A 13561-nucleotide genomic window follows, 5' to 3' on the forward strand; every position below is an offset into this window, starting at 1 on the left:
TCACATTTTGTCATGTCGGGATATTTAAAGTTTAGGGAGGGTTTTTTTTGGGGGGGGGAGGGGCTAGGATAACAAAAATTTGTCCTGCGTTTTGTTTAAGTTTAATGTCCTGTCTATTTATTTTTCACTCTATTCAGTTCTGTCTTTTTTATATGTTTATCCCGATTTTTTTACCTTAGGGTAGATTGTCGTCTTGTCCTTTTTTTACTCAAAACTCCTTTCCTTTTTTTCAAATTTCATCCTATATTTATATTGCTTGGTGAATGGTTTTACAAAAATTACAGTTAATATAAATATGTATGTGTTTAATTTTAAACATAATATTTTCATGATTTACATGCAGATTTCAAGTTTAGCCCAGCTTAATAGTGAATATCATTTTACATTCATTACAAAAAAACTGTTTAAAACGTTCGTTTATTTACATAATTATACTATTGTTGTCACAGAGAAAAAATTGATCTGAACAAGTCAATGCAGAAAAATACCAATTATAACTCTCCATACTGTTCCGGAAGCTCTTCAAAGCCGGAACATTTGGACGTGAAGAGTTTGATATCATTTTATTACATGACATATTGTTAAGATTTAATGTTAGTCTTAATTAGAAAATAAAGCTGCCTACCTTCTAGTTACAGGTATAATCCTTTTCACCTGAACAGGTGCCGCACCGAGGTTTTACACCACAATGAAGTATTCTCTGTAGTCAACAACGACAAATTATCTATGATGAGCAACGTTAAAACATCTGCTACAAATCTTCTCTAGGCGACAAATCACACAATCTCCCTGTAAATAATGATTTCTCAGAAATGTTAAAAAAAAAAAGAAAATCACATCTTACACGAAGATTTAAGAACAATACCATTAAACAAATTAATTGATATGTTCAGTGAATTAATATAAAAGTATACAATCGTACATCGATGCTTAGAAAATAACAAAAAAATAAGATAATAATTAAACACTATAAAGTAGGATATATTCCAAATATAGGCTAATACAGACGTTATTAACTACAAATATAACGATCCTTCAAACTAACTGTGGAAAATACAATGTTAAATAAGTCTCGTGCCGTAGTTGAAGGTGTGATATGCCACCGGCATCCACTGAGTGACACTTAATTGTTTGTCGTAGTTTAATAATTTGTTTTATTTCTCCACAATTACGCATGCCTTGTTTTAATTGCTGAAATGTGCTAATTGAGTAACACATTTTATTAGATTTATAGTCGAAACATTTTTTAACGACGATATTCACTGCATCAGAAACGTATAAAACGACAAAAACATGATAATGAAGTTTTTGATTGTTTCAACCTTAAAGTACTTCAAAATTGAACACATTTAAACTATATAGTGTTAAGCTTCGATTAAAACTCAAAAAGTCGTTTTTCGTGTTTTGGGGTTTTTCCTCATTTTTTTCTGTCGGGTTTTTATAAGAAAAAAGGCTAGAAATTTCACCACTAATATACTTGGAGTAAATCCATATATCTTACTTACTAATACTTTTATTTCTCATCTTAACTTAATAACATGGTTATAGAGATACGCACAATAAATATTACATATTGTCTATATATACTGTATCTCAGTACACATCAATTATTATCCAAAATCTTGTTAAATGTATCAACAACTAGAAATGTTACATGAATTATTATTCATTGTATATTATTTTCTTTCTATTTTCTTTTTATTTGACTTTACCATTTTCATGTGCAATACAGAAGAACTTAGAAAAGACATCATGCTTATAATTTGGTACACATGTTTCGCCTATTAAAAACCCTCAATAATGGCGCTCGAAACAGTTTGAGAGAAAAGTATAAACCATTGCTTGTTTAATATCGTGGCTGCTAATTTTGTTTCCACGGTCCGAAAAAGAAAATATTGGTATTCTCTCTTGCAAATACGTTATCTTGCTTTGAACTAGACAACCATGACAATTTAGGTATTACATAATAATTCTTATTCAATTGATTCGTTATTGTATGCTCTTACTCTTTAATTTTTTGTGCTTGGCGAGAAACAGTAAATATTAATTTCAAAGTCTTTTGTTTAACCCGACTTTGGATCTAGCTGAAAAACTCTAATACTCAAGCTACCAGAAGACCACGAAGAGGAAGACTTTTAGGTTGTCACTAGAGTGTAAGTTTCAACGTAGAATTGAAAGGCAAATGTTAATAAAAAAAACAGCTAATGTTTTAAGTGAAACGGCATGCTCTTTGCTTTACAAGATTCTCTGTGTTTTAATAAAAGCAAATGAAATGGCGTGAGCTGCTTGTTTGTTCATTGGTCGTGTAAAATAAATAGATGTGGTATGATTGCAAATGATACAGCTATCCACTAAAGAACAAATGGTACAGAGGTCAATAACAATAATATCAAACTCGCCGTATGTCCTTCAACAATGAGCAAACCCCAACCAGGAAAAAAATCGATAAAAGGCCGACACAACGATGTGTAAAACAATTAAAATATTCAAAGAGAAAACCAACGATGTATATACAAAACAGCAAAAAATCAAATTTGATACACAGTTAAAAACGTTCACCACTTTATCAAAAATAACCTAACCTTTTCAATATATTATATTGAAAGCATCTACTGGTAAGTGTGTGCACAAATGCATTTAGTTTTTTGTTTACAATGGAGCGGGTTTTTTTCTTCAAGATTTATTTTTTGTAACGAATGTTTCTAGGATTAAGCTTACAAGAACTTTCTTAGGTTCAAAATACTTTTGCAAATTGCCCTATCACATACACTGTTCAATCAAACAAACGTCTAACTAATCTATATTACAATATAAGATTCGCTTTTCTATCCCATTAGAATAAAGTTGAGACGATGTGGAAGTAACACGGAACTTCATTCTTTCCCCGTATGCATCACGACACAGGATATTAGTATATTGATTTGTAATCATTGGTCAATTCATTTAATGGCCATCTAATCACTACAGATTAACATGTATTTGTATTTAGATGATCGACAGAATTAAGATTGATACTGGTTTGATTGTGACTTCAGCCATTTGGATCACTGTTTAAATTGGTCTTCATTCTCTATTTACTACAGTAAAAATTCCTTTTGAGTATACATAAGACATACAAATTGGCATTAACCTCCCACCGTAGTTGTCCGCATGTTAACTTCTAGATTTTGTCACCAATATAAGTAAATCGCAATCCGTTACTGTTTCAACAGCCATCGGTGTTTCATGTGTGTGTTCTTAAACAAGTATTATTTTTCTCTCGTTTTAGCAATGTACATGTATCACTCTCTACTGTCCTTAAATATATTATTCTATATTCTGCGTTTCCATCCAGATTCTCGTGCATACTAGAGGGTCCGGATTGGGGGTATTGTTTATTTCTGTATTCTTTAAATTGTTATGTCATTTTTTTTTACATTTTATTTATCTTACCCATTATTCTTTCTTTATTTTTCATATTTTGTCATCCCAGTATATTTTACTTACTGATGTTTAGTTACATTACGACGTTTATCTCTGATTTATATACTGGTTACCAATGTAGATGACAAATTTGTGTCATTCATGACAATTAAACAGAATCAACATGATATATGCGATCATTCTTGGATGAAATTAATATTACTTTAATATTACACTTTTTGAAACCATTTTTATCAATTTTCAATTTCATGTGTTGTTTCCGTATATGTTATGTTTCATTGCTCATGTGTTGTTTTCGTATATTGTAGCCGCTCGTCTTGAGCCTACTCATTTGATCCGATAACACCCCGTATATCAATAAAATTGTACTTTTATATTCATAACTCTTAACAGACCAATTAACAGACCGGGTTTTATACATCCGACTCATTAACAGACCAGGTTTTAAATAAAGATTGATTTATGTCACCAAAATACAGATTTTCGTGTAGATTTTTCACACAATGATATCAATATGGTTAACAAACATAATGCCTTTCTTTTTTCGATGTTCAAAATATTGAATACAAGTAAATTTAACCAATGTGTCATTTTGTGTACATTTTATGTGTGTGAAATGTGTATAAATTTATTGATGAGTAACCCGCCTTTTCATTTTATAGATCGTACATCGAAGCTAGAAAAATAATAATTACACCACTGAATTCAGTGCATTGAACTGTTTTGTTAGACATGAATACTTTTTATGATGGAAATATATTTAGAAAGTTATACAATGAAACATGCTGAACTTTCAATGATTTTCTCGATAACACCTGATTAACAGACTTTAGCCAACCCGATTAACAGACCAACCGCCGATATAGCCGCATACTCAATATAGATTAACCGACCAATCTCTCGGTTAGCCGAGTGTCGGCCGTGCTGGCGGACACAATGTCCTGTGAAAACAATGTCCACCTGGACAATATTATGGTAGTGAATAATGTCCATGTTCATGGACACTTTTTCATTCCTGGGGAAATGTTTTCATAGGAAATTGTGTCCAGGACACATTTAAATCATGAAGTAAATATTGTCAAAATGTGTCCGGTGTCCTACAAGAACAAGCAAAGACCAGCAGCGATATGCACTTATACCAGCGTTATGCACTTATTAAGTAAAGGCCTCATTCGAATATTTTTGAAAAACAAATATTATCTTTTTTAAAAGATGATGAAAATCATGCATGCATTTTAAATTCAAAATTGTTTGATTTTTATAAGCTTCATTGCTCACCTGAATGTGTTAGAAAAAAAATAATATATATTTCCTCTTTTTCACTCAGTTAACTAAATTTTAAGATTGTAAATTGTTATTTTTAAAGTGTAGCGAGTCACAGTCCATAAATCATAACATCAGAATGACCATAAATTAGTTTTTATAGTTGCTTAAATTTTCTACTTCAGACAATGCCTGTACCAAGTCAGGAAGGTGACAGTTGGTATCAATTTGTTTGATGTGTTAAATAGGTCTGAACATTTGATTTTGCCATTTGGTTAGGGACTTTCAGTTTTGAATATCCTCGGAGCTCGGTACTTTTTTGTTATTTTACTTTTTGGAGTCTGTTGGAAAGTTGTCTATCTGCAATCTTACAAAAACTCCTTTATTTTAAATGGAAACATTCTACACTGTTCAAAAGCTCAAAAAACATCAAACGAATGTATAACAACTGTCATATTCCTGACTTGGTACAGGCATTTTCACATGTAGATAATGGTGGATTAAACCTGGTTTTATAGCTAGCTAAACCTATCACTTGTATGACAGTCGCATAGAATTAAGCTTGTTCGTTGTTCAGTGATATTGCATGAATCTTAATTGCTGTTAATTTGATCGAACGTCACTGGTAAGTCTTTTGAGGAAAATTTTATTAAGCCAGTTATGAATGATGAGTTTTTACATTCATTTCGTTTGTTGATTAGCTATCTCATCGACATTCCCAAAATATTCTTTATTTGTTTGAAATATAGAATACCTTGCTTGCATAATACCAGCCCACTACCGAAGAAGTCAAACTCAGAGCCACAATACTGGTACATTAACTGCTGATAGTTTTATCTCAAATAATTAAAAAAAAACAAGAATGTACCCAAAATTCTATCTATTACTTGCTGCCCTAACCTTGCAGTTTCCACCATTTGACCTCAAAATCATTTGCAGTCTTGTTTACCACATGACGCATTGCAACCAAATATTTGTACAAGTTTGATCTTTTGATCAAAAGATATTGTCCCAAAATTTCTCTCCATTTTTTAGGCACTGCCATATCGACTTTTGACTTATACATGTTATAGACCCAATATTTAAAGACGTCTTATTCTTTTCAAGCAACATGTGGTGACTTTTGGACATAACCATGTTATATATTTATATTACTAGTATACCATTTGCAAATCAAACGTGTTCCTTATTGCAGTCGATTACTGCTGTTTAAACCTTGACCTTTGACCTAATGACATCAAAATCGATATGAGTATTTTCAACCTGAAGTAGCATATACACCAAAGACTGGTAAAAAATATTAAAATACTTGATAAATTTCACGCTCAAGGACGAACATTTGAAACTAAAAGATACATAAGAATAAGAATAAGAATTTTATTACTTTAAAATCCAAACAATAGGATTGTTACTAATAAACAAAACAAAATAAAACAAACAAACAGACAGACAGGCATATTAATGACAAAACTATAAACATAAAACAATACAAACATGTAGCATTGGGGGGAAAAGTAAAGATTATTAATATTAATTATAATACTATTTTTGACAGCATGCCTCCTCTATAAAATTATCAATTTAAATATTATGATTATATATAACCTTATAATGTAAGCCGCCAATCAGACACAGTTCATATATTGACATTATAATTGTTTCTCTTATTAAACATTTCACTTATATTTTTATCAATAATAAGTAAAATATCACATTATTCACAAGAAAATATAAAATCAAATTTGTTTTCTTTACTCATTGAACTAAAACTGGGGTCAATACTAGAAATTTTATTAAACATTTTGGTCCTAGTTTTATTAATTACTGTACATGTTATGATAAAAAGGAATAATTCGTCTTCCACCTCTTTATGTCATAAAGGACATATTCTATTTTCCAAGGCTTTTTTTGTTGTATCTACCGCGATCAACAGCCAGCGTGCATGAGAACCGAGAAAATTGAAGATCTATATGACCACCAAAATAAGATCAATGTTGTTATCCGTTGGACATATAGGTCGCAGCTCGTCTAAAGCATGTTCATTTGTTAATTTTGCATGCGAAACTCGCCATCTTAGAACCACGTAACTTAACTAGTTATTTTGATATGAATATCAAACTAATGTTAAAGTAGTATAATTGATAAAATAAAGTAATATATTCAATCGAAAATGCAAAATTTGTACTTTCGAAATTCCATTGACAGCTTTAAATCAAAACCAGGAAATAATTAAAAGGATCTTTAGAATTTGTATATCGTGAATGGAATTCGTTTTTAAGGAGGAAATGGTGCTACCGGTAATGTATTATATTTTCCAACAATGCCTTATGCCCGTGTGAGTTTTGTTTAGTTTTCGCAGAAGAACAGCCATGAACAGTCATGAATCAATATGCAGACATCTTATACGTTCAGGTATTTCACATCGAATATTTTATAGTAATATTCTTTACAAAACACAAAAATGTCGATATTCACCTCAAAAGCTAACCAAACCTATAAAAAGACGTATTCGGAAAGGATATAGTTTCGATACTGTTGTCAAGTCATTTGGGATTGCATATTTTGGTAATAATATTGATTCACTCATAGGGCCTTTGCATCGGAAATTAACACATTTATTCTAAAACCAGTTGTTGGCATGATACGGGTTATGTTCTTTTCATATATTTTATGATGGTATGATACCAAACCCCTAGCGTAATGGTAATTCATGCGTGAAATTATGTGCAGTCAAATAGTCCCGATCCACCTTATGATAGTATAATACTAAACCCCTAACAGGAGGAATTGTGCCTGATATTCATATGATGAAGACATAACCTTTCAATTAGTTTAATTGAGGTCTGGAGCTGGCATATCAGTAACTGCTAGTAGTCCTTTGTTAATTTATGTAGCATTGTCATTTTGCTAAGTTTCTTTTTTTACCTATTCTGACATCGGACTCGGACTTCTTTTACTTTGCGTATTGCTATGTGTTTTTTTTTTTAATTCTTCATTGGTTAGAGGATTGAGCTCTCACAAAACATGTTTAACCCCGCCGAATGTTTGCGTATGTTCCAAGTCCGGAGCCTCTTGCCTTTATTAGTCTTTTATGTTGTTTTTTTTTTTAACTTTTAGTTCATTTATATGTTTTGGAGTTTAGTGTGACGTCCATTTTCACTGAACTAGTACACAATTATATCTAGGAGCCAGCTGAGGACCTCCTCCGGTTGCGGGATTTCTCGCTGTTTTGAAGACCCATTTGTGGCCTTCAGCTCTTGTCTGCTCTTTGGTCGGGTTGTTTTTTTCTTTGACATATTTCCAATTTCCATTCTCAATTTAATTCATTCGTAAAAGAAATGTTGAATTTTTACTTTAAAAATCTTCAAAACAATACATTAGAAATTTCTTTAGAAAAAAATCCATTTATATAAAACTGTCAACTGAATTTTTGAACAAATGGTTTAGAAATTAAATCTACATTTAGCCTTCCGATATTAAATCTAATCGTCTTATGTATCTGTTTCACTATTCCCAAGAATATAATAAGATATGTAAGCATTCAATCAATTCCATTATAATCTTATCTATTCTGGGTTAACAAATAGAACAATGACTAAACTGCTTTTCAAATGCCTTCTCTATGTTTCGATATTGGTTTCAGGTGAGTGAAGCAAACCGCTATACTTTTTAATGTAAGGTGCATATTTTTTTAACCGCATAACACTTTCAAACCAGGTAATCCAATGAGAAATGTCAGGGAATATATATATTTGCCTTCCAAATACCGTTTCGATGTCTGTTTAGTATTAAATTTCTATTAAGATCCATTTTGTTACATCTTGTGATAAATTTTATTTGGCAATCGCCAATGGCAGTCAGCAGGGTTAAAGAACATCAGTTGTTCGACCTGTTAGTCAAATGCGTTTAGTTTAAATATACTTCTTCACTTTTTTTGTCTTTTGCAAAATGTTGTTTGTGCTGTATTTAGACCCTTCTACAACGAAATTTGATTTACATGCACACGTATAAAAATTGTTTTTATCCATCGCAATCATAGGTTTGAACGTAGTTTTCAATTTAGACTCGTTTATATATATATATGTAGGACTCTAAAGTGCGATGGGGACGCGAAAGTACGATGGTCACGCTAAAGTGCGATAGTCTACGCTAAAGTCCGATGCCTCCATACGCTAAAGTGCGTTGGTCCGCGAAAGTATAGACGTACGAAACGTAGTTGGATTATGACATTAACAGTCCTTTGGTTTTGGGAAAAACGGTTTTACCCAAAACCAAAGAAATAAATCATGAATTTTATTCTATTTAACTAAAACAACTATTTGTTTAGATTTAAAAATTGTATGTACAATAAACGGCAAAAATATGTTTTATATAGACCATCAATCAATATGTTAAACTTTTACACGAATTTTGTGTAGCTCAAGCTACAAAGATATTTTTTGTCATGCATCCGATTTCACCTAGATAGATGCACACGCCCGATAAAGCTAGTTTGTTTAGCGAAATATTGCGTGAATAATATATAAAATATAACAACTAATTTTATAACACTCATTAGTGTGTTAAAGTTACATTCTTAGACACTTATATACTCATGACTGCCAGAGTTTACTGAGAATGAAAAGCACCGGAGACTAAAAATTCAAAAGAAAAATGAAACACAAAGTTATATAACACTAGGTATACAAATAAAATTGTCAGAAACTATATAACGCACAAATTTATCCTTTCGCAAAGAATCTTCACTTTTTTATCAGTTAGTTGATACCATTTACTTTTTTATAAACTCAAAAGTTTAACAGTCAAATTCTTTTTAAAATATTTCAATTATTGTGTCAATATAAGTGATTTATTACAAAATTGTTGATCTGCCTTGTAAAATAAGCATGACAAATAGGTGACATCTGTTTTGCAATGTATGGCAGATGTTTACAACTGCAGTTACAAAATATGTATTTAAGTTTAATATTTCCGAGTTATACTAGTAGTTGAATTAATTAGTAAAAAGTTGGTTACAAAAAATTTAAAGGGTCTTGGTAACAATGTAAGAATTTTCCCTTTATATGATGTGTAATATCGGCTTCAGACGCACTAAATTCATGTAGTGCTGTTTTCATTTTTCTATCGAATTATCTGTTTTCTAGTGAACAAAAAAAAAAACTCCTTTGCAATCCATATATCAACAATCGCCTTTTACACTTACAGTTTATCTTATCTTATTTTTCAGTACGTTCTGACTGTCCTCTTGGTTTTATGAGATTTCAAGAATCTTGCTATGCCATTTTACCAGTGAAAGTTTCCTGGGCAGAAGCACTGGTGTGTATTAATTTATAACACATCATATTGAAAACAAGTCCGTTTTAAATCATAGGTTTTGGCATTTTGATATTTGTAGCTGCAAGATAACGCTGACTCATCATCTTTAAGTACTATATTGTTTAGCTAAAAAAATTAACGTTACACGAAACAGTTCATCTGTCTTTTAAATGATGGCATACCTTAGAGTAATATATTCAAAATGTAATGAACTTGCTGATGATGTGAAATGTTTTTCTCAATATATTTTGAACAAATTACATGCTATCTTATCACAACTTTACTTTGGTTTTCTGTATTTAGAGATTATGTCAGGCTTTTCAAGCCAAGTTAGCTTGGATAGACAGTGCAATAGAAGATAAGTTTATTGAAGGGATGCTGAACAGATACCATGGTATGTAATTAAGTCTTAATAATTACACCACTCGTATTTCATATCTGAATTATCCAATATAAATTATATCACAGGAAACATTTTGTCTCATGAATACACAAGAGAAGGCCACGAATGAAGCGTTGTTGTACCGTAAAAACATATTTAGTTTCAGTATTTTGTACCACAAAAGCATCTTTATAAATATATGTCTTTTAAAGGAATAGTTGCTTCATCATTTCAGATTCCATAGCGACGGCGGAAGTGTGGATGGGAGGCACGGACATGCTCATAGAGGGAATATGGATGTGGGCAGACTCATTAAAGCCATTCACATACACAAATTGGTTCCCAGGAGAGCCAAACAATTTTGCCCATGGACAACATTGCCTTGGTTTGGTTAGGGATAAAGGATTTAAATGGGACGATAATCAATGTGAACTTAAAATGGCACCACTTTGTAAAGCGACGTAAATATTTTTTTAACTGTTAGACTAAAAATCTGTAATAATGCTTAAAATGTCAAAACATAATCCCTTTTTTTTTTGCAACATAAAATCATGACTTCATATTGTAAATCTAATCGAAATTGCAATATACATCATTCGTAGAAGAAAGTCTTGATGAATTGAGAAACTATTTAAAAAAAATGTGTCAATAGTACACGGATGCCCCAATCGCACTATCACTTTCTATGTTCAGTGGACCGTGAAATTGTAGTTGTAGTTAAAACTCTTAATTTGACATTAAAATTAAAATACAAGTGGGACATCCGTGTATTATGGACACATTCTTGTTTTTTTTTTTTTTTTTTTTTTTTTTTTTTTTTTTCATCGAATAGCTTCTCGCCTAATTGGGTAGTTATACATTCTTGTCTTTAAACTTTTTGGGTATGAGTGTTGTGATAAAGCTCTTCTGAATCACACAATTTATAAGTACTTTTAGAAGTTATAATCTTTATCATTCGCTTAGTCAAAACCGCTGCCTGTGGACTGTACGTTTTGTTGGTATTATCAGCTGTGCTTTGTCGAATGGGCATTATTTATAACATACCTTTCTTGCATCTACTATTAATGAATTTTCAAATAATAAGAGACTGAGTTTCACCCAGATATGTTTTCGCTTAATCGATGTATTACTATTGAACAGCGGTATTCTATTATTGCCTTTATTTCCGACTTCCTCAAGCAAAGTTGATCTAAGGCGGATCTGGTTAATCATTTAGGTGCCTTTTTTTTAAATCTTCAAGTGCTCAAATATTCATACACCCAGTGGTTTAAAATTTTCTGATTTGAGCGTTTCTGATTAGGTAAATCCAGAAAAATGCCCAACAATGAAATAAAGTTTTCTTTTTATTTACCATTTTTTAACCAGACTTGGTTCAATTTCAAAATACCATCCTTATAATTTCCCACTTCATATTCTAGTATTACAGCCGATTTCATTGAGTGTATATAGGCAAAGGTAATATCTTTGCTTGTTTGCTAAACCGTTAAGTCATTACTAAGTCGGGTATAATACTCTCCTTTCGAAGTAGCCTAGTCCATCAAACATATAGATAAGATATCTGTCGGACTAGTCTATTCTTAAAGGAGGATAGTTTACATAACCTAACAATGACTTCACGGTTTAGCTTACAAGTAAGCTAACCAAAGATATTACCTTTGCCTACACACTCAGTGAAATCGCCTTAAAGATTAAAATATTTTCACTGTCATAGTTATCTCTTTGGCAACCATAGCACTTTTTTTTTTTAATAAACATGAAAATTAAAGTGCCTGTCCTTAAAGGAAATAAGCAGCTTTTTCACTAAAACTTTGTTTTTGATGAATTCCTCTCTTCATTATTATTTGGAATATACACATCATATTATAGAATTGCCAAATCTATAAAAAAAATAAATATATAATTATGATTTTGGTACATTTTTAAAACGAGACGATGTGGTAGGAAAAGTCAATTGTGAAATGAAATTCAAACAACCTTATTTATTACAAAACAATAAACAAAAAGTAAATATGACAGACAACAACCGACGACAACCATTGACTCCTGACTTGGGACAGGCATACAAATCACGAGGCAAAATTAAACATATTTGTGAACCGTTAACTCCCCCTAACATAGGACAGTGATGTTATAGTACAACATAAGGACAAACTGTAAAAATCAGTTGGAAAAGGCCGTAAGTTATCACAGCAGCATGATTCACATTTACAAAGAAACAACTAACATAACGATAAAAGACACAAAGTGACCGATCTATGGGGACTCGTATTTACCGAAGTCAGTATCAAAGTCAATTACAACTAACAAATCATGCATGTTCTCAAACACTAAAGTGCATACAACTATTATAATTATAAAGTTCACAGTAAGCACATGAAACGGGGAATTAACTAAAAGGTCAAAAGACTTCACTCCATGATGCAAAATACACTCAAGGCAGAATGTTTGACTTTTCCTCGCCTAGTGACCATTCAATAAACTGCTTATTTGCATTCTTGTTGTTTTGTTTTATCGATTTTCATACGTTTTATTATATTATTTTATTTTATTTTTAGGGCAAATGTTGGAAATGAAATAATTGGATAGACATCATTGAAATCCTAAAATAGAAATACTTACATGACATATGTTCTCAGTTTTGTGATATTTTTTTTACCCTACACACACTGTTATTTGAATTCTTTAAAAAAAATAGTGATACGACATATCACACTGGCACGACAAAAAAACACCAAAGAAAATCTGAGAGCAAGAAATTGACGTCATCAATTTTTTCAATCATATTCTTGTCTGGAAATAATAACGAATCTGGAAAAGTACATAGAACCCAGGTGTTTGATTAACTTTTTCTTTTTTAAATACAGAAATATTAATTCGTGACAGTTTGGGTCTAAAAACAAAACTACGAAAAAAGGTTGAGAAATAAAGAAACTGTACTTTTCACTGTAATATTTGTCTCAAACTTCTAAACAAGCAGGTTCCTTTTATGATGAGTAAAAGAAGATACCATTTTTTTGTAAATATATTTTTTTTTTTTTTCAAACAAAGAAAACATGTCACGTGAAGATGTGCTTGACTCTTTCAAAAAGGTACGTTCATCGCACAAATAATGATCCTAAAACTTTGTAATATTAATACAGTCAATGAAAAGTTACTGTACATCTTCTCCCAATTGAT

The 13561-nt window shown here is 31.3% G+C and overlaps 2 protein-coding genes across 4 annotated transcripts in view; one reads left to right on the forward strand and one right to left on the reverse strand.

Moving 5' to 3' along the window:
• LOC143055417 (regulating synaptic membrane exocytosis protein 2-like) overlaps positions 1–1065 on the reverse strand; it is a 57138-nt gene extending 56073 nt beyond the window's left edge. For all 3 annotated transcript variants that reach the window (XM_076228574.1, XM_076228567.1, XM_076228560.1), the window contains exons 1-2: positions 1009–1065; positions 626–789 (exon numbers count right to left, since the gene is read on the reverse strand). The gene's annotated coding sequence lies outside the window, so the exon portion shown is untranslated. The remainder of the gene's footprint in view (positions 1–625; positions 790–1008) is intronic.
• Positions 1066–8212: 7147 nt separating this feature from the next.
• LOC143056346 (perlucin-like) lies at positions 8213–13007 on the forward strand. Its single transcript, XM_076229466.1, has 5 exons — positions 8213–8329; positions 9914–10002; positions 10306–10396; positions 10620–10845; positions 12940–13007. The coding sequence occupies exons 1-5, from the start codon at positions 8278–8280 to the stop codon at positions 12968–12970; spliced, it is 489 nt and encodes a 162-aa protein (XP_076085581.1). The 5' UTR covers positions 8213–8277; the 3' UTR covers positions 12971–13007.
• Positions 13008–13561: the final 554 nt, after the last annotated feature.

This window comes from Mytilus galloprovincialis, chromosome 1 (assembly GCF_965363235.1).
Source record: "Mytilus galloprovincialis chromosome 1, xbMytGall1.hap1.1, whole genome shotgun sequence".
Classification (NCBI taxonomy): Eukaryota; Metazoa; Mollusca; class Bivalvia; order Mytilida; family Mytilidae; genus Mytilus; species Mytilus galloprovincialis.